Below are 21195 nucleotides of genomic sequence, written 5' to 3' on the forward strand. Positions count from 1 at the left end.
TTAGGCAGTGTAGGACCTGCCAGATATGGGGTACATTGGCGTTGTTGACAGGCTTATGCAATGTATGATCATATAGTGTGACTAAATCCCCATGATTTCCATATGTAGTACTTAGTCATTTCTCCTCTTGTTTTGCCTATGTTATCTTGTCTTGTTTTAGTTTGTATACCCAGTCCATGTACAGTCCTGTCCAGTCATGCCCATGTTATGTTCATGTTTTCCTCATGTCTTGTGTATATGTTCTGGGTTTAGCTTACTATCCTTCTATGGTTCTGGGTTCTACTAGTTCTGTCTTGTTTCCATGTTTGGTGCCTGTTCCAGTCTTGCCTTGTTTCTAGTACTGGATACAATCTTGCTGCAGAGCCTCCCTATTTAGCTCCTGGGAGGTCTGCTTAATTTCCATGCTCCTAGTTCCTGGTATCCGCTGAAGCTGATTCAGGGTCTTGGTATGTGGCTGCACAAACGCTGGTGCTCAACACCAGGGGGCGTGCGGTTACCCTGCACCAGGCCCTGATAGTCCATTTCCACGCTGAAGACTCCCACTTATAATCAGGCACTCAGGGGTCCCGGTTTCCGTACCGCCACCCGTGACAAATAATAAGTAACATGCGTGACAATAATCAATGAGAATTCAGTATAACATAGTATGCAATACAATGGTAATATAAAAACATCTTCCAATGGCTAAGACAAGATTTATGACTGTCTTTCACAGAGAAACAAAAGTGAAACTTACACACAGACACAGAGCTGCAGCTTAAGTCCATAAAACTTTAGCTGACAGTTAGAATAACCCTTTCAATGCTGGCTAGACCTCCTAGGTAATTAAGACCTATTCTTATGTAATTTTAAATAAAATAACAATTAAACCAGTTCATTAGTCATTTCCTGGAACCATCCAATAAGAATAATATACCATGTTCTATAAGCAGAATTTTAACTTGCCTAAACAGATATTCTATCTTATTTTAGAGCAAATCAATACACCTGGATAAATATCACGATATGCTAACATGTGATATGTCACATTAAATACATAATTAATCTTTTCCATCTGCAGAATGAAATGTTTAATCATATACTTCTTAGTTAACTAAGATTTCTAAATATTGAAATCTGATCCTGATTTATCCAGTCATATATCATGCTATTAGAAAATTTAAATAAATTTATATTAATTAAATGAATCCAGCATATTTACCAGTTGAGTAGATATTTTCATCAGATTAGTAGGTATTCTCAGGATTTTGAATGTCATGGGTCTCTTTCTCTGTCTCCTGACTTAGCCTGCTTCCAACTCTTTGCCCCCGACTGCTCACTCTCTTGCTTCCTTGCTTTGCTTTGCTTTCTCTGCATACTTTCTCTGCATACATCTTTCTTCCCTTTGTCTTAACTTTTTAAAGGGAAAATTCACAAGGTGAAAGACCAATAGAGACACTGGAGGTGTGGTTACCTTCCAGATAACAATTTAAGTATTTGGTCTATAGAGGGCAATCTCGTCCCACTAAACATACCTATCCAGGAAAGAGTAAATTTTTTCTGGTGGCTATTTTGACGTCATTTACCTTATCTTTATGGTTATTGTGACGAAGTGCCCTTCGCCACTTTGTCCTGGAGAGGCCTGCTTGCCTGCCTCCTCCCCTGCGACTATGGTCCTGGACTGTATTGCACTTTAAACACTATATTTGGGCATATGGATTTGTATTAGGCTGACTCTAGCCCTTTAACTATGCTGTAGGTCTGGACTGCTAATATAACCGAACAGCCGGAGGATTTATACGAATATATATTGCATGGAAATACCATTACTGGAGAATGCAGCCGTTCGCATGATTTCATACGAATTCTTTGTGCTCTGAATAGGTGGCCGCCATTTCGGGACTTTACACGTGTTCGCGGCCATCTTGCGCATGAACAGCGGTGTTTGCCTGTAACCGCATGGAACTAAAAACGGATACGCAAACAGGCGAACACCGCTGAGTCCTCCAGACCTCCATAAATTCGTACTGAAACTACCGAACGTCCCACCATTCGGTAGTTATACTTAATCGTCTATGGGAATTTCAGCGAACACCAAGATTTGAATGGATGGCAAGATTTTCGTATCTTTTCACCATGCGAACGGAGACCGACCGCAAGGCCAAAACTCATGGAATTATTTTCGGCTAGTTGGTCTGTGCGGTCGGTCAAAACTTTGGAACTCTGTATCTCCCGAACCATTCATCCGAATTGACTGATTTTTAGGTATGTTGGTCCCCTGAACAAGGGCTATCTGGGGATACCAGATTTAAAGCTGTACCCCCTGTTTTTGGGGTACATCCAGAACTTGGGTAAAATAATGTACGTTTTAATTATGTTAACTGGTTATCTGAGGGGAGGAGACGTGGGGGTGTTACCATGCATATGATTGGTTAATTTCATCCTCCCCCTGGGAGTGTCCTGTGTGTACCTTTTTCTAATAAAAAGCAGGCTGGGTGTTCCAGTCCTCAGTTCTTCTTGACCCTTCAAAACGTAGCCTCGTCTCGTTATTGGAGGGAATTGCTGTATTACACTGGGGATTGCTATGCTCTGCATATTCCCCTGAGCTTAATCACTTAGCTCTTTTAAGATCTTGTTCCGGATACGCTCTCCTGGAGGAGAGGTCTTCCCCCACACGGTCCTGGAGGACAGAAGCCGATCCAGGGTGGAAGGAAGACGGCGCGGCTCCAGTTAAGCTACGGCGGTTGTGGAGTCTGCGGTGGTTGTGGTGTCGTCTGCAGTGCTTGGAGTCCTCTGAGAGCGCTAGGAGCATCCATCAACGGAGGGTACTCGGTCGGAGTACACGGAGCTCCGTTACAGTTATTTATAATTTACGTTTTCTGTCAGAACAGTTTCTTTGGGCTTTCTTCAGACTGTGTCTCCAATTCCTGCTGTAATTTCTAAAACTGACAGTTTAAACTTAATTTCAACTTTTAAATTACAATGGGACGTTATACAATATCGAAAGTAAAATTAATTACTAAGTCTTATCTGGTCACTGGTGTCTGGCTTTCTTGTGTAAAGCTAACATTAAGAAGAGTATTCCGTCTCCCTTCTCTGTTAGACTCATTGTATCACTTGGTTTGTTTATACAAAGCATTCCTTAGCTTCTGGCAAAGGGGTTAGTTTTACAGAAAGGATAGAAATCTTGTGTCTTTTGTTAGCTTGAAAATAACAAAATGGAGTCTGCTCTGTTTCAGAGTGACTCTGACAATATACATTTTAATTTCTATCATAGCACAAAATGTCTGCCGATATAAATACCCTGACACAATACCTTACTGGCCTTGGCCACTGCTGATTGACATTGCACATTGTTGCATAGTTTGTTGTCTATAACAATTCCCAAGTCCTTTTCGTGTGTTGTTATCCCTAATTCACTTCCATTAAGGGTATACATTGTTTATGCATTCATAAAGCTGAAGTGCTTTTCAACATTAAATTTCATCTGCCATTTGAGTGCCCAGTCCCCCAGTCTATCTAAATCCCTCTGCAGCAAAGTAATATCTTGCTCACAGTTTTGTGTCATCTGCAACTACTGAAACATGACCTTCAATGCTTTTTTCAAGATCATTTATAAACATGTAAAATAGGAGGGGTCCCAGAACAGAACCCTGAGGGACACCACTAGTCACCTCTGTCCAGCTTGAAAATGTACCGTTAATGAGACAACTCTTTGTACTCTGTTTTAAATCCAATGTTATTCCCAAGAACAAGAATTTTCATCTAGACCGATTTCTTTGAGTTTGAACACTAATCTTTTGTATGGAACTGTATCAAATGCCTTGGCAAAATCCAAGTAGATCACATCCACTGCAACACCCTGATCTATACTTCTACTTACTTCTTTGTAGAATGCAATCAAGTTAGTTTGACACGACCTGTGCTTCATAAAACCGTGCTGATTGTTGCTGATAACCATGGATTACGTCATCATGCTGGCATCGACCTGATGATGTCGTCAGAAGGGGCCGAACTACTGATGGAAAGTGCTCTATCACCTTTATTATCTGACTGTGAGATGTATTATCAGATTGGTCCTTTACTCTATACTCCCCCAATACAACTATTGTTTAATAGAACAGAAAATGAACAATTAGCTATGTTTACTCAGCTGTATTAATTAACGTGAGATCTATGAGTGGCTGCTATATATGTTTTTGTTATACTTCAAATTAGTTGTAATTTCACTGTTGTTTTTTCACTAAATTTAATTACTTTTCCTGTGATTGATCACTGTATTACAATGTCACTTCTGCATTGATGTGGTAGCTTGAAAAAGACCTGGTAGGGTCGAAACGTTGCTGTTTTTGCCCCAATAAAGCTGCTATTCTTTGTTATCCAGGAGTACCTGAACCAATGGTGTTCGGTGCAAATCCCATGGAACTAAAAACGGATCCTCTATCTGCCGAACACCGCTGCAAGCCGCCGCCCGCCTTCTATTTTGTCGAGGCGTACGAACACCAGTCAGTTCGGGAGTTTATATCATTCGTATGGACTTTACCCAGATAGCCGTCCCATGGAGTCATTCGTATACCGAAGGACTGTGAGAGACTTTGACTCCATGGCGATTGGACTAGGTATATCGGATCTGAGCGCTATTCGGTAGAAATATGCACTCAGATCCAGGCTATCTGGGGATACGTTACACGAACCATATGCATTTGGTACTTCTCAAGTTATGTATTTTATTGTATTTTTCCTATTGTACTTTAAAATGGCGATTGTCTCTATCCTGGGAGATAATTAGGTTTCTTCCTAATTATCTCCGGGATAGCGAAGAAGGATTTATGGGTAAGATGGGGAGGGCTTATGTTGAAGCCACTGCGATTGGCTACTGTCCAATATATTGTACAGTCTTCCACAAGGTCCCTTAGGGGAGTGTCCACCTTGTGGAGACCCGCATAAATACCGGGCAGGTAGCCCCCATTAAACACATTCCTGTTTGACCTTCAAGACGGAGCTTGGTCTCGTTTGTGGAGGGATTTATTATTGGGACAGTACTTTCGTTATTTCTATCGGTGAAAGGATTTCGACTGAATTGCTGATCGGGAGTTGCCGCGTTCGTATGCTCCGTTCGGGAGTTTGGCTGGATAAAAACTGCATTTCTGGAGAAAGGGGATTATTCACTAAACGGCGGCTTCGTTCCCCTGGCGGTGAGAGTCGTAACACCTACCCCTTTAAATGGATACTATACTGCAAGGAAAGTTTTCCTGGCACTATAGTTCCCTATAGTGCCCCCTTCCTCGTGCTCTCCCCACCCTTCTCAGCACCGAAGGGGTTAAAACTCCTTCAGTCACTTACCTGAATTCAGCGCCGATGTCCCTCAGCGATGGGTCAGGCTCCTCCTTCGTGCTTGCCTTAGGCTTCCCCATAAGAAAGCATTTTGTATCTATTCTTTCCTATGGGGATTTAGCAGACGTTTTTTGTCCTCATGCACAGCGTGAAGATGTCCAGCATCAGTTAGACTTTTGGTCGCCTAATAACTCGGTAGGAGTTAACCCCTCACAATAATTATTGCAGTTTCGGAGGAATTGGAATCCGCGGCGACGAGGGAGCTCTGAGCTCCCTGCTCTGCTCCCTTGCAGACTGTCTACTTATGTCGGGAGCCGGGATATGATGTCATATTCTGGCTCCTGCTGCAATCAGCAAACGTCGAGGGAGCAGAGCAGGGAGATCAGAGCTCCCTCACCGCCTCAGATTCCAATACAGCTGCATGCCAGGGAATCCATATGGCGTCCAGCAGGCCGGGTCTTGGACCCCCCATGACAGGGAGGAGCAAAGGGGATGCCTGAGTGGGCGTTAGTTAGTGCTGCCCGAGGCAAATGCCTAATTTACCTTGGGCTAAATACACCACTGGCCTGAACCATTATTTATTCTGCATATCTTGGTTAACTGGAGAGTGCTGTATCCAGTACATCTCTACTGTGCTCACTGTATTGTCTTTGTGCTGTGCTCACTGTCTGCGCCATGTGCTGTATTCACTGTCTGCACTGAATGCTGTACTCTGTGTGCTGTATTCACTGTCTCCACTGAATGCTGTACTCTCTGCGTGCTGTATTCACTGTCTGCACTGAATGCTGTACTCTCTGCGTGCTGTATTCACTGTCTGCACTGTTTATACATTTCAAGCAGCAAACAAAACCCTTAAAATCTGAGAACATAAATAAGACACAGAAAGAAACAACATATATTTTTATTGTGAAAAATCACTAAACTCAGACACAAGGTTCGATCGTCTGCATTTGCTCTTTCACATTTTCCTTTCCACAGAAAGAATATCTGAGGAGAAAAAGTTTATTCAATATTAATATGTGTTAATCTGAAATAATTGCAACAAACTAATTGCCTAGAAAGACTTTGTCTGGCACCTATATATTACTTTCCCACTTCAACAGTAAATAATGAAAGCACCCCTGCCCCCCGCTCACACCAAGAGTTCCGCCATCAACCTGCTTGATGTGTATTCATTTTACATCTACTGTGTACGGGTTCTGGAGCAACACAAGGAATATTTGGGGATTATATGTTTCTTTTGAAATGAAAATACTAAAATGTGCACTTCTTTGGCTATCACAATATGGCAATGAAATGTTATATTCTGCTGAGAATCACAAGTTACTAGCGAGTGTGTAGATCATTTCTGTGGCAAATCCAGCCACTGTTCATTGTCCTTTATGTATATGTAATGTTATGCATACGTGTATATACCTTTAAGAACCAAGCGTATGTATTCTGTGTAACATGGTTCAAAGGAATCCTAGCGTTCATATGCTGCCGGCATATGAAAACCGCCAGCATTCATGTAATTGTTTCACGAACGGTGAATTTCAACACCCTTCGTGAAACGAACAAACTACCGAATGGAGACCACACACAGGAGGTCGTGTGGCGCCCATTAAGGATTGCAACATTGTTGCAATCGGCAATTAAGAGGATTCAGGGTGGCCGTCTTGGATCCTTTGTTAAGTTCAGCGGTATTTGGTCGTCGAGCGCCTGGAACTAAAATCGGCTACTCGACGGCACGAATACCGCTGGACTTCCAAGCCGTTTGGGAGCCCCGGTCCTTCGGTAATGTGTTTCTATATAGTCATTCGGTAGTTTGAAGGTAACTTAGGTAACTTAGAAATAATGTGTATTTCGTGCGGCGTTCGGTTATTTAAGCTGGGATATGAGCAGCACTTTCACGAAACGTGCGCCCAGACCCCAGCTATCTACCAAACGTCCATTCGTTGAAATCAGACGAATATTGTGGAAATTGCATATTTTTATGTGAAATATTGGTTCTGCTGCACGAGGGGATAATCCACTTAACTGTATATTCTAGTGGGAGTGTCCCTCTCGTGCAGCAGTGTATTGTGGGAGAAATGTCCAGGTTGCTAAGTTCCCCATGTAGTCCCCTACTGTACAACCCCTGCAATGTCAGTAGGGAAACCCCTTGCATGGGGAATTGCATAAATACTGTGACCTGTGAATAAAGCACTCAGTTGACTCCCAGCCTATGTTTCGTCTAGTTCTTGGGAGGGAAGGATTCTTATTACGCTACCTGGAATATTGTATGCTGTACCTGCCTATGCTGATTATTGCCTGTGTTCCTGTCTACCAGCGGAGATCTTGTGGATTATACTGCCTCTCCGCTACAATTTCATTATACGTTAGATTCTATTTTAACGTTCCGAGAGGATTGGACATATGGCTGCTATAGTGAGCGCACTAGTCTTCTCACTAACTCACTGCTTAGAATGGATTTCACAATAACGTGTAGTGTGCAGTCACACTATCGCTGTAACAGTTGATTTGTTTTTGTTTTGTGTTTTTGTCTTGTTTATAAGGGTGTTAAATGCATTTTGGCAATACTTACACCTGGCCATCGTTTCCATTCTGCACAGTGATCTTCTCAGGATATAATGAGTTCTTAAACAAGTTGAGGAAGGAGTTCTTCCAGTAAAATTTTACTTTAGTGAGGGCTCCAACATCAGTCTCCACATCGATGAAAGCCGTGTATGAGCTGCCAATGCGGATGTGTCCGCTGTGACGTTAGAAAATACACACAATCTGCATGTTACATGTGTTCTGATAACAAATAGTATTTGCCCCGTTCAATGGGGCCTTCTGCAAAAATAAATATCTTTATGAAAACTACATTATCCACTGAAATCTGCAACTAACATTCCCACACACAATTATGTGTTTTTCATTGTTAAATTAATAACAGAAAATAGGAAAATTGTCTACATTTAAAGGGACACTCCATTGCCCAAATAAATATTTTTTTTAAAAATAATTATTTAGTAGTGTAACAGAGCTTCCTGTACCCCGATTGGGTAACTCCGCCGACTGATGCTCCTAGTGCTCACCGAGGACTCCAAGCACTCCACCAGACAACATCAGCACCGCAGTCCCCACGTCCAGCATTACAGCTTGGCTGGGAACTCGCCGTCTCCTACCCACCCTGAACCTACGACAAGGCTCCAGGCTCCAGTGGGTGAAACTCTCTTCTTCCAGAGAACGCAGCAGGAACAAGCTCTTAAAAGAGCTAAGTGATTATAATCCCAGGGGAGTATAGTGATATACAAATCCCCAGGGTAGATGCAGCCTTTTCCCCCACACATGAGACAAGACTCTATGTTGAGGGTAAATCAGGAACTCTTTAATGCAAAGCAAGCTTTTACAATGTATACATTTTAACCTCCAACAGCCTTATTTATATACAATAGGTTACATAGAACACTATAGTACAATGAAGGGTGGGGTCAGAAAATAGCAAAGGCTGATGAGAGATTGAGGAGGGACAAAGCAGCCAGTTTAAACTGGTCTGGCAGTGTCCCTGGGACAATGTCCTGTTGGGGTAGCTATGGGACAGGAAAAAGGGGAAGGGGAAGAGGCACATTTTCCCATGGAAGTCACTTTTTCACACGTCTTTTTGCAGGGCCCATAGTCTTTGGACAGGAGGCTGGAAAACAGGCCCCTCCAAAAACCAGTGGCGAGGTCATTTTTGCCACAAGTAGATATACTCAAATGAAAACATGGATGTTAATTCTGCATTTATCATTGGGGTATATCTAAAAACAACTTGAGAAAGCTGCAGATCTCTTGTCTGCAGTGTTTTCAACCCCCCCCCCCCCTTCTAACCCGTACCTGAATTTCTGTGTCTGTTCAGTCACAGACTTCCCAATGCATGAGAAGTCTTTACAAGGTAGGTGATATGGGCACTGAGCTAAACAAACCAGGACGTAACAGTTGTCTCATTGACAGACAGGGGGTGTAACAAGGTTAATTTATAAAAGTTTCAATTTCTATTGAAATCTGCACTTTTTCTAAAATGATAAAAAGAGGAGACGCTCTTCACATATAAACCATTTCAGCAAGCTAAAGTGCTTTAGGGGTCTGGAGTATCCCTTTAGGTCAGAATTAATATGCTTTACATTATTGAGACATAGTTTTACCTATTTTAAAAATTGCACATAATATCTCTTTTACAATACGTGGAGTACAAGTGTACCTACTTGTGAATTTGTTGTTTCTCAGATGTTCCAGATTTTCCAAGCAATGCAACCTGGAAATACCCCAGCACATTACTATCTCCTTTAACCTGGACAGTTAGCTTGTATCTCCAGCCTGCAATAAGAGAACATATATTAACATTATATCAAAAACAGTTCTGTAAACACAGCACCTATGTTAATTGATCAACTAAAGTATCAACATATCATTTGCCCTTAAATGAGTTCAAACATTATTTCAGGTGGCAGTTCATAAAGTGCTGGGTGTTTCTCCTGATGTTTCTTGTTAAAGGCATACTCCAAGAACCATAATTTGCCGTGCTCCCTGCTGAGGTTATGGTGGACAGAGATTCCTTATGCCTGGATCCCATCATCCTGTTGATTGGATCTCTGGTGAATTGCATATTTTCTTGTGTGTAAGGCTACTAAGTTAGTTTTTTTTTTTTTTTTTTTTTAATTTGACAATTTTTATTTTGTCAGGAATCAAAGTTCAAAGTAATGGGGATACAGAAGAGAAGAAGGGTGGGGGAAGACCTAAACGCCATTGTTTATACAGTTATGTTACGTTGTTTGATACATTGTTTGATACATTGAGCACCCCTGGAACATTAGCCGTAATGTGTGGTTATTTACATTACATTACATTACAGTGTCACCTTTTGTTACATAGTAGCTTAGTACCAAGTAGTTAATGTGATACAGCAGTGTATATATCATAGCAACTGTCTACAATTTATGACAACTGTTTACATTTTATATGGCATGCTTGTAGACCTGGTAAGTCGTGCAGGAGTCAATTGCTGGAGTGCAATTCTCTCCCCGCTCGAGGATCTTGCCCCTGTCTACTTGGTTTCTGTCTCTGAACGTGGTTAAATACTGTTTTTTTTTTGTTTTGTTTTGTTTTTTAAGTTGGTAATTTTTCTTTTTTGGAACAGGGCGGGGGTACAGAAATAAAAAAAAAAAAAAGGTACAGGGTTACAAATGATCACAGTGTTTACAATATGCCACTTCGTTCTGGACACAACATCCTTGGGTTTTCCAATACCTCTAGCTCGTGTGTCTAGTGTCGTGTTTTACAGGGTGCCCCCTTTATAACGGTGTGTGTCTCCGTTAGCTTGGTGACTTGCTCTCCGGGTCTTTGCCTGATTAATGGCTTATATCAGCCTCGGGGTTACCCAAGTTGGGTCCTAAATCCCCGTCTGTCTGTACCTCCCGTGTAACTGTAACCTCTCGCGTGTATTGTGTTTGGACATTCCTCGTCCCCTCACTTCTGCGGGGTGCAAACCTTTGCTCTTGGTTAACGTAAGTGCATATTGGACTCTGTCTTTCTGGCCAAAATATCTGCCCCCCCCATCCCCAACTGAAACTGTACAACTATTTACACATATTTACAGTGTGGGTATTCACCTTTGCGGGTCTCCGGGACCCGAGCGGTTCAGCGAACACAAGAATGGTTGGGTGCTGCTGCGGAGCACGGTATATGTGGGCGTGTATATACAATTAATTTTTATTTTTTTTTTGTATTATGCGTTTCGCGTATCATTGCCTTCTCGTGTTGTTTGACCTTGTAGGTAGTTATCCCATTTCCCTATAACTTCTTGAACCGACTTCCCCGAACTGAGGTGTTTTCGTGCCATTTGTTCATAGTCCAAGTTCGTGGAGATTTGGCGTGTCAGTGCTACCCATAATGGTGCCTCCCCCTCCTTCCACGCTCTTGCAATCAGAGTTACTGCCGCTATTAGGATATGGAACACTAGAATGGAGTAATTGTGGTCAAATTCCTTTAACCCTATAAATAAAAGCCCAAGTAAGTAAGTAAGCGTGATTCGTTTGTGCGTTATGTCAGCAATAAGTCCCTCCACTTTGGTCCAATATGTTCGGAGACGCGGGCATGTCCACCAAATATGGAGCATCGTTCCCTTGTCTGTGCTGCATCTCCAACATTTGTCTGTTGACCCTGGATATATGCGTGTCAGTCTTGCGGGCACCATGTACCATCTATATCCCAGTTTCCTAATTTGTTCGAGGTGTGAGGCACATGTTGTTCTCCCCTTGTGTGCAGTAAATGATGCCCTCCATTGTGTTTCTGTAATAGTGGTGTGTAGGTCTGTCTGCCAGGCCTGTTGGTGTGTGGTAAGGGTGGGGGCATCGTGAGTGAGCATCGCATTATAGCAGAGGGAAAGTGCCTTTCTCGGGGGGGCGAGGCCCTCACACACTCGTTCGAAGTGGGTTCTAGTTCCCCGTGGGTCGTTGAGGCTGATTTGGTCCTGCAATATTGACTTGAGTTGTAAGTAAGGGAAAATTGCTCTTTGTGGAAGGTCAAAACTGGTCAGTAAGTCTGGCAATGGCAACAATGCTCCTCCTTACTAAGTTAGTTTTAAAAAAAAAAAAGAAAAAAAAAAACTTACGTGAAAAGGGCTTTTGGTCTCCAGTGTTCAAGAAATACTTTTGATTTCTCCCAGTGACTCCTTTATATGTATCTGCAAAGTGACCCATTAAAGGACAACCACCGCTGGGACATGGGAATCCAACACCCTGAGAAGAAACACAGAGTTCCGTAGTTAGACACAATTTAACATGGATCCTCTTAAACATTCAACATCAGTTTTTGTTGTAGATAATTTACCAGTTTGAAAGCTTCATAGGAATCGGCAGGGTATCCAGTAAACCCTTCTGGGGAGAGGATACTCTCAGTGTAATATCTGTAACTTCGCAGATGATTACATGCAAAGGCATCACTAACTCCTAGAGAAGAAAAAAACAAACAAATCACAAAATGTCAAAAAAGTCATATAATTACCAAAACTTAATATGCAAACATTTCCCATCGAAATACCTCCCCTCATGTCGTCATTGTCAATCATTCTGTTAGGTGACTTCTGATTACATCCGGCCATGCGCTCTCCTCCATTAGGAAAGAAATCCAGATGTCCAACCATGTCACTCATTCCATAACCGCCTAATCCTGAAACGGAAAATGGCATTATACATATATTAGTCAATGTGAGGCTTTTTACTGAAATTTACTCACAGGTATATAGTTCTTTCAATACAAACCTGCATTGCCTATGACTGAAGAACCATCTGTATGGATGACATCAACAAAATGTGCATCTGATGGATCCAATCTGACCTCAATTGGGGTTCCCTGGAAATAGGGCTCTGCCGGATCCAAACCTAGATAAAAGTAGGAGAAAATCATAGAGAATTATACTGGTGTGACATCCTTACAAATTAGTGATTTCTTCTTCAGGCTAAATGCAAAAACATATTTATTATACTACTACTTCTAATAACACATATTTAATATAAAATAGGTTTAATAATAAAATGTAATGTCTAGATAGAAATAAACACTAACACAACAAGAATCCTAAGATTATACTAAATCAGGTGATTCTGGAAATATTTGTTTTAATGAATAGTTTTACATTAATTGTCTCGTGACACTAAACTGAGATACATCTGAACGAATACAAGGGAGGACAACTGGCATTAACCCCAATCAGAAATGGATTCTGGACAGCAGTGGGAAATTGCTGGAAAAGAGAGAGATTAGTTGTATGGTTCGTCCTAGCTGGGTGACATATGTGAGTTTAGATTAGAATGTAGACATTATCTCACAAACATGGAAACGTATGCATCAGAATAATATAGAATGTGGCAATCCACTGTGAACGTAATTCTATTTATATTGTTTTTTATGACAGCCTGTGCTCTTTTTTCCTAGAGTGTGTTACGCAACATACTTTGACCTCACTGATGGCAGTCCATGAATAATGGCATTCATTATTATATCTATTCATGAACATTATTTACAGATCCTTTATTCACTAGCTGGTGAAAAATACACATGGTGATTAATGAGGTTTGATTTCAGCAGTGCTACACTGCCAGGACACACCCGTATTAATATAGTAATTACGAGACCTTCTAGAATAGTTCAGAAGACAAAAGTCAACGTTTGTGCAGTGAACCTACCGGTAATTCTCCCAATTCCTGGCCTCCTTTTTCCAACCTCTCCGGAAGCGTGTGCGCCCAGACTGTGACCGATGACGTGTATTTGAGAAGGAGAGTAGCCGAAATTGTTCTGGGGAAAAAAAATAACAACAAAGTAAATATTTTAGAAATTGCATGATAGCTAAATTGATTACTAACCTGTCAATAAGAACTTTATATTGGCATAATTTAGTAAATGTTTTATAGTAAAAACTTAAAATGTTTGTTCAGAGAATGAAAAGTAATTACATACCACTAGAGTGTCGATAAAATGGGCGACTACTGCTCCCACGACACGGACATTGTTGGAAGCCTGGGTGTAAACTGTGCGCGATCCACCACTCCAGTCAACGCAGAAACAATTCACATCCTCCACTTGTAGCAGAGCCTAAAATTAAGAATGTTTTATTTCACAGTTACAGACATTATCCTGAAGACAAAGGTGTGAATCGCTTTCTCATTAATTAATTATATTCAATAAATAGTAATGGTGACACTTACCTTGCATATATCTTGCATCCATTTATTCTCCCCGTCATCAGTAAACCCATGGATAATGAATCGAGATTTCCGGGTGGACTTAAAACTCGATGCTGAAATTGTGAGTGGACTTGAAGCACTGACCAGCTGGGAAAAGCAGTTTATAGAATTATATTACAGCAGTGTATAAACTTTGGAATTAAACACATAATAACCTACAGACCATACGTCACAATAAAGAGAACATTCATCTACAACAGTGGTGTCCAACCCATGGCCCGCATTCGAACCGGGACCGCTCGCAGTGCGGCCCTGTTGCTGTCTGCGCTGCCGGTACACCGGGCGGTGAAGGAGGTAGATGGCTTACTACATTCTACGCTCCTGCTGAACAGCTCCCATGTGAGCCGGCCGATGAGATATGACGTCATCCTGGCATCAACATTACTGCTGAATGCAAGAGAGACCTGTGCAGGAAGAGCACAGAGGTTCCAATCCATCAGCAACCACTGGCCACCAGGAACAGAGGATCCAGCCCTCCCAGAGCAAGGTAAGGAGGCTGGGTGGAATTCTTTAGTACTAAATGTGTGTGTATGTGATTTTTGTGTATGTTTTGTTAGTGACTGTGTGTGTGGGGTGGGTCTGTGGATATGTCTGTGATTGTGTGTGTAAGTTTCTGATTGTGTGTGTGTGTGTGTGTGTCTGTGATTATATGTGTGTATCTGGAATCATGTGTTTGTGTGTATAGGTGTGTGATTTTGTGTGTGTGTGTATATATGTGATTGTGTGTGTGTGTGTATAGCTATGTGACTGTATGTGTGTATAGGGGTGTGTGTGTGTGTGTGTGTGTGTGTATAGCTATGTGACTGTGTGTGTATAGGTGTGAGATTGTGTGTGTGTGTGTGTGTGTGATTGTGATGGTATGCGCGTGGGGGTCTGCTTGTATGTAATTGTGTGTATAGCTATGTGATTGTATGTGTGTGGGGGTGGGTCTGGTTGTATGTGTGTATGTATGTATGTGTGTGTATGTATGTAATTGTATGTGTGTGGGGGTCAGATTGTATGTGATTGTGTGTATAGATATGTCTCAGACACTAACTAGCCTTTGAAAGCCCATCCCTTTATCCGAGACCAAGACTTTCAGTCATGAGTGAATGTTAGTATCTGAGTGACTGTTAATGTCTGAATGACTGTTAGTGTCTGAATGACTGTTAGTGTCTGAATGACTGTTAGCGTATGAGAGACTGTTAGCGTATGAGAGACTGTTGGTGTCTGACTGTTAGCGTATGAGTGACTGTTAGTGTCTGAATGACTGTTAGTGTCTGAGTGACTGTTAGCGTATAAGTGACTGTTAGCGTATAAGTGACTGTTAGTGTCTGAGTCACTGTTAGCGTATGAGTCACTGTTAGCGCATGGGTGACTGTAAGCGTATGAGTGACTGTAAGCGTATGAGTGACTGTTAGTGTCTGAGTGACTGTTAGTGTCTGAGTGACTGTTAGTGTCTGAGTGACTGTTAGCGTCTGAGTGACTGTTAGCGTATGAGAGACTGTTAGCGTATGAGAGACTGTTAGCGTACGAGAGACTGTTAGCGTATGAGAGACTGTTAGCGTATGAGAGACTGTTAGCGTATGAGAGACTGTTAGCGTATGAGAGACTGTTAGCGTATGAGTGACTGTTAGCGTATGAGTGACTGTTAGCGTATGAGTGACTGTTAGCGTATGAGAGACTGTTAGCGTATGAGAGACTGTTAGCGTATGAGTGACTGTTAGCGACTGTTAGCGCCTGAGTGACTGTTAGCGCCTGAGTGACTGTTAGCGCCTGAGTGACTGTTAGCGCCTGAGTGACTGTTAGCGCCTGAGTGACTGTTAGCGCCTGAGTGACTGTTAGCGCCTGAGTGACTGTTAGCGCCTGAGTGACTGTTAGCGTCTGAGTGACTGTTAGTGTCTGACTGACAGTGTCTGAGTGACAGTGTCTGAATGACTGTTAGCGTATGAGAGACTGTTAGCGTATGAGAGACTGTTAGCGCATGAGAGACTGTGAGCGTCTGAGTGACTGTTAGTGTCTGACTGTTAGCGTATGAGTGACAGCGCATGAGAGACTGTGAGCGTCTGAGTGACTGTGAGCGTCTGAGTGACAGTGTCTGAGTGACAGTGTCTGAGTGACAGTGTCTGAGTGACAGTGTCTGAGTGACAGTGTCTGAGTGACTGTTAGCGTCTGAATGACTGTTAGCGTCTGAATGACTGTTAATGTCTGAATGACTGTTAGTGTCTGAATGACTGTTAGTGTCTGAATGACTGTTAGCGTATGAGAGACTGTTGGTGTCTGACTGTTAGCGTATGAGTGACTGTTAGCGCCTGAGTGACTGTTAGCGCCTGAGTGACTGTTAGCGCCTGAGTGACTGTTAGCGCCTGAGTGACTGTTAGCGCCTGACTGTTAGCGTCTGAGTGACTGTTAGCGTCTGACTGACAGTGTCTGAGTGACAGTGTCTGAATGACTGTTAGCGTATGAGAGACTGTTAGCGCATGAGAGACTGTTAGCGCATGAGAGACTGTTAGCGCATGAGAGACTGTGAGCGTCTGAGTGACTGTTAGTGTCTGACTGTTAGCGTATGAGTGACTGTTAGCGCATGAGAGACTGTGAGCGTCTGACTGTTAGCGTATGAGTGACTGTTAGCGCATGAGAGACTGTGAGCGTCTGAGTGACTGTGAGCGTCTGAGTGACAGTGTCTGAGTGACAGTGTCTGAGTGACAGTGTCTGAGTGACAGTGTCTGAGTGACAGTGTCTGAGTGACAGTGTCTGAGTGACTGTTAGCGTCTGAGTGACTGTTAGTGTCTGAATGACTGTTAGCCAATGAGTGACTGTTAGCGTCTGAGTGACTGTTAGCGTCTGAGTGACTGTTAGCGTCTGAGTGACTGTTAGCCAATGAGTGACTGTTAGCGCAAGAGACTGTTAGCGCATGAGAGACTGTGAGCGTCTGAGTGACAGTGTCTGAGTGACAGCGTCTGAGTGACTGTTAGCGTCTGAGTGACTGTTAGCGTCTGAATGACTGTTAGCCAATGAGTGACTGTTAGCCAATGAGTGACTGTTAGCCAATGAGTGACTGTTAGCCAATGAGTGACTGTGAGCGCATGAGAGACTGTGAGCGCATGAGAGACTGTGAGCGCATGAGAGACTGTGAGCGCATGAGAGACTGTGAGCGCATGAGAGACTGTGAGCGCATGAGAGACTGTGAGCGCATGAGAGACTGTGAGCGCATGAGAGACTGTGAGCGTCTGAGAGACTGTGAGCGTCTGAGAGACTGTGAGCGTCTGAGTGACAGTGTCTGAGTGACAGTGTCTGAGTGACAGTGTCTGAGTGACAGTGTCTGAGTGACTGTTAGCGTCTGAGTGACTGTTAGCGTCTGAGTGACTGTTAGCGTCTGAGTGACTGTTAGCCAATGAGTGACTGTTAGCGCATGAGTGACTGTTAGCGCATGAGTGACTGTTAGCGTCTGAGTGACAGTGTCTGAGTGACAGTGTCTGAGTGACAGTGTCTGAGTGACAGTGTCTGAGTGACAGTGTCTGAGTGACAGTGTCTGAGTGACAGTGTCTGAGTGACAGTGTCTGAGTGACTGTTAGCGTCTGAGTGACTGTTAGCGTCTGAGTGACTGTTAGCGTCTGAATGACTGTTAGCCAATGAGTGACTGTTAGCGTATAAGTGACTGTTAGCGTCTGAGTGACTGTTAGCGTCTGAGTGACTGTTAGCGTCTGAGTGACTGTTAGCGTCTGAGTGACTGTTAGCGTCTGAGTGACTGTTAGCGTCTGAGTGACTGTTAGCGTCTGAGTGACTGTTAGCGTCTGAGAGACTGTTAGCGTCTGAGAGACTGTTAGTGTCTGAGTGTGCCCCCCATTTCTGAAGAAAAACTGAAGTCCTCTTAATGTGGGTTTTTATTTATTTTGGATCTGCAGCTACAATCGGGATGAATGAAGAACTGATCTTGATGGACTAGTCCTTACTGCAGAGAATGCTATGTACTGTTGTGGGAATGCAAGATAGAAAATGTATTTCAGCTGGCTTTAAAATTTTAATTGTAAGAGAGATTCATTCTTCTCTATCACTAAAATAAATGTGTTAAACATCATTAGGGCTAAATAATCCGTTTAGAAAGTCAATCATAGATTTATAATCCCCTTCGAAGCAGAAGAGAAAATGTGACAAATTGTTTTAAATCATATTATTCTTACATTACACATAAACTTGCAATATTTAGCTTTATATGTGCTTTTAGCTTGAACTTCCAGGACCTGCTTAGTCCTAATGATCATCTACGGTCTTTGAATCACTTCACTTTAGACAGTAGAATGACAGCTTGGCGGTGTTAGAAAGCTTTATTAATAAGATTTAATGGCCAGAATCGCCATTGGATATATAGAATCACCATTAGCTGGTCGCAGTGATGGGAGCCCAACCACATGGTCTAAAGATTATCTCTATTTATCGTCCAGCATGTGTGATTCTTTCTAAACGTTGCCCTAGGATATCTAAATATCAGAAATATTTATTTATGCAATTCAATATCTCTCGCATGGACTATTGTAACCCTCTCCTAATTGGTCTCCCCACAAGCCGTATTGCCCCGCTACAGTCTGTAATGAATGCCGCCGCCAGACTGATTTTCCTCTCTAGTCGGTCCTCTCACACCTCTACCCTCTGCCAGTCCTTACATTGGCTTCCAGTATGCTATAGGAGTCAGTTCAAAGTGCTAACTCACACCTATAAAGCATTGACCAATTCTAGCCCCTCTTATATCTCCTCACAGATCCACAGGTATGCCCCTCCTCATTCCCTCCGCTCTGCCCGTGACCTTCTGCTGTCCGCTGCTCGCACCTGTACGGCCAACTCGCGCTTGCAGGACTTTTTCGCGGGCGGCTCTCGTCCTATGGAATAGCCTGCCTACCGCCATCAGACTCTCCCCTAGTCTTCAATCATTTAAGAAGTGCCTTAAAACTCACTTCTTTAGGAAAGCCTAACCTCTACCTCACTAACCTCTACCTCACATACCTGTCTCTTGCGCTCTCCTAAAGGGCAGCACTTTACTCTCTCCTCCAGCTCTGCTTCACTCCCACCTATCGTGACTTCTATTCCCTGTCCTAATGTGCTTTATACCCCACCTCCTATAGACTGTAAGCTCGTTTGAGCAGGGCCCTCTTCAACCCTTCGTTTATAGTCAAATCCCCTCTCTAATAATATTGTAAAGCGCTACGGAATCTGTTGGCGCTATATAAATTACAATAATAATAATAAAATCGTTTTTTTTATCATCACTATTCAATACATACAGATATACGAATTATGGAAATATTATTATTATGTACAAAATGTGTTGAGCTCTGAAAATTGTTGCAAAGATGTAGAAGTGGATAAGTCACGAAATAAATGTGCCTGTTGGTTCCACCAGTTTCCATGGTGATTGCCCTACTTTTAACACTTTAGACCACTTTCCAGAACACAAAACAGTTTTCACATAACCCTCATACAGCACCATATACATATACCTACACCATATACATATACCATATACCTACACCATATACATATACCTACACCATATCCATATACCTACACCATATCCATATACCTACACCATATACATATACCTACACCATATACATATACCTACACCATATACATATACCTACACCATATCCATATACCTACACCATATACATATACCTACACCATATACATATACCTACACCATATACATATACCATATACCCACAGCTGGAGATCAGGGAGACTCATAGCTCTGAAACGGATATCACTAATCTACCTGCAATATGGGACACGTGCGCCACTTACCTGAAATGATTCTGGGTTTTCCTTAGTATGTAGCAAGAAGCGAGTGTTAATGCTTTCTGGAGAGGACGGTAAGCGGGCGATTGGCCTCTGTAGAGTTCCTGACCATGGTTTATCATCGGTAAAACATCCAATGTCACGATAGCAGACCTCTCTCCCTGTAACAATGAGACCAGAATGGCTTCTTTATTTTACACATCAACCACCCATGCAAATACAATATAACTGTATACACACACACACGGCTCTAAATCTATATATACACACACACACACACGGCTCTAAATCTATTAATATATACACACACGGCTCTAAATATATATATATATATATATATATATATATATATATATATAGAGAGAGAGAGAGAGAAGTACAAAATTATTTACTGCATTCCAAAGAATACATCGCTGTGGTATACAAACAAATCAACGTTTCGACCCTGCTGGGTCTTTATCAAGATCATTGATCTTGATTGATCTTGATAAAGACCCAGCAGGGTCGAAACGTTGATTTGTTTGTATAGCACAGCGATGTATTCTTTGGAATGCAGTAAATAATTTTGCATTTTTCTTAAGACCTAGTGTGCTCCCTTCATTACTTTTCTCTGTATATAACGCGGGATTGCACCTAGGCTTATAACACTTTAAATTATCTGGAAGGAGGAGTGCCTGGCCTTGGAATTTTTTTCTATATATATATATACACACACACACACACACACACATACGGCTCTAAATCTATAAATATATACACACAGAGCTAAATCTATATAAATACACACACGGCTCTAAATCTACATACACACACACACACGGCTCTAAATCTATATATATATATACACACGGCTCTAAATCTATATATATATACACACACACACACACACACGGCTCTAAATCTATTAATTTATACACACACACATGGCTCTAAATCTATAAATATATACACACACACGGCTCTAAATCTATAAATATATACACACATAGAGCTAAATCTATATATAAATACACACGGCTCTAAATCTACATACACACACACACACGGCTCTAAATCTATATATATATATATATATATATACACACACACATGGCTCTAAATCTATATATATATATACACACACGGCTCTAAATCTATTAATATATACACACGGCTCTGAAAATATATATATATATATACACACACATAAGGCTCTAAATCTATAAATATATACACACAAGCTCTAAATCTATATATATATATACACACATGGCTCTAAATCTATAAATATATACACACACATACGGCTCTAAATCTATAAATATATACACACATAGAGCTAAATCTATATAAATACACACGGCTCTAAATCTACATACACACA

The 21195-nt window shown here is 41.9% G+C and overlaps 1 protein-coding gene across 1 annotated transcript in view; it reads right to left on the bottom strand.

Moving 5' to 3' along the window:
• Nucleotides 1-6236: 6236 nt before the first annotated feature.
• LOC134575534 (pancreatic lipase-related protein 2-like) overlaps nucleotides 6237-21195 on the bottom strand; it is a 34946-nt gene continuing 19987 nt past the window's right edge. The window contains exons 3-13 of the mRNA XM_063434831.1: nucleotides 19839-20019; nucleotides 14022-14147; nucleotides 13774-13908; nucleotides 13503-13611; nucleotides 12579-12698; nucleotides 12358-12486; nucleotides 12148-12266; nucleotides 11930-12056; nucleotides 9525-9636; nucleotides 7880-8047; nucleotides 6237-6300 (exon numbers count right to left, since the gene is read on the bottom strand). Of these exons, the coding sequence (XP_063290901.1) occupies nucleotides 6237-6300; nucleotides 7880-8047; nucleotides 9525-9636; nucleotides 11930-12056; nucleotides 12148-12266; nucleotides 12358-12486; nucleotides 12579-12698; nucleotides 13503-13611; nucleotides 13774-13908; nucleotides 14022-14147; nucleotides 19839-20019 (1390 nt within the window). The remainder of the gene's footprint in view (nucleotides 6301-7879; nucleotides 8048-9524; nucleotides 9637-11929; nucleotides 12057-12147; nucleotides 12267-12357; nucleotides 12487-12578; nucleotides 12699-13502; nucleotides 13612-13773; nucleotides 13909-14021; nucleotides 14148-19838; nucleotides 20020-21195) is intronic.

This window comes from Pelobates fuscus, chromosome 10 (genome assembly GCF_036172605.1).
Source record: "Pelobates fuscus isolate aPelFus1 chromosome 10, aPelFus1.pri, whole genome shotgun sequence".
Taxonomy (NCBI): Eukaryota; Metazoa; Chordata; class Amphibia; order Anura; family Pelobatidae; genus Pelobates; species Pelobates fuscus.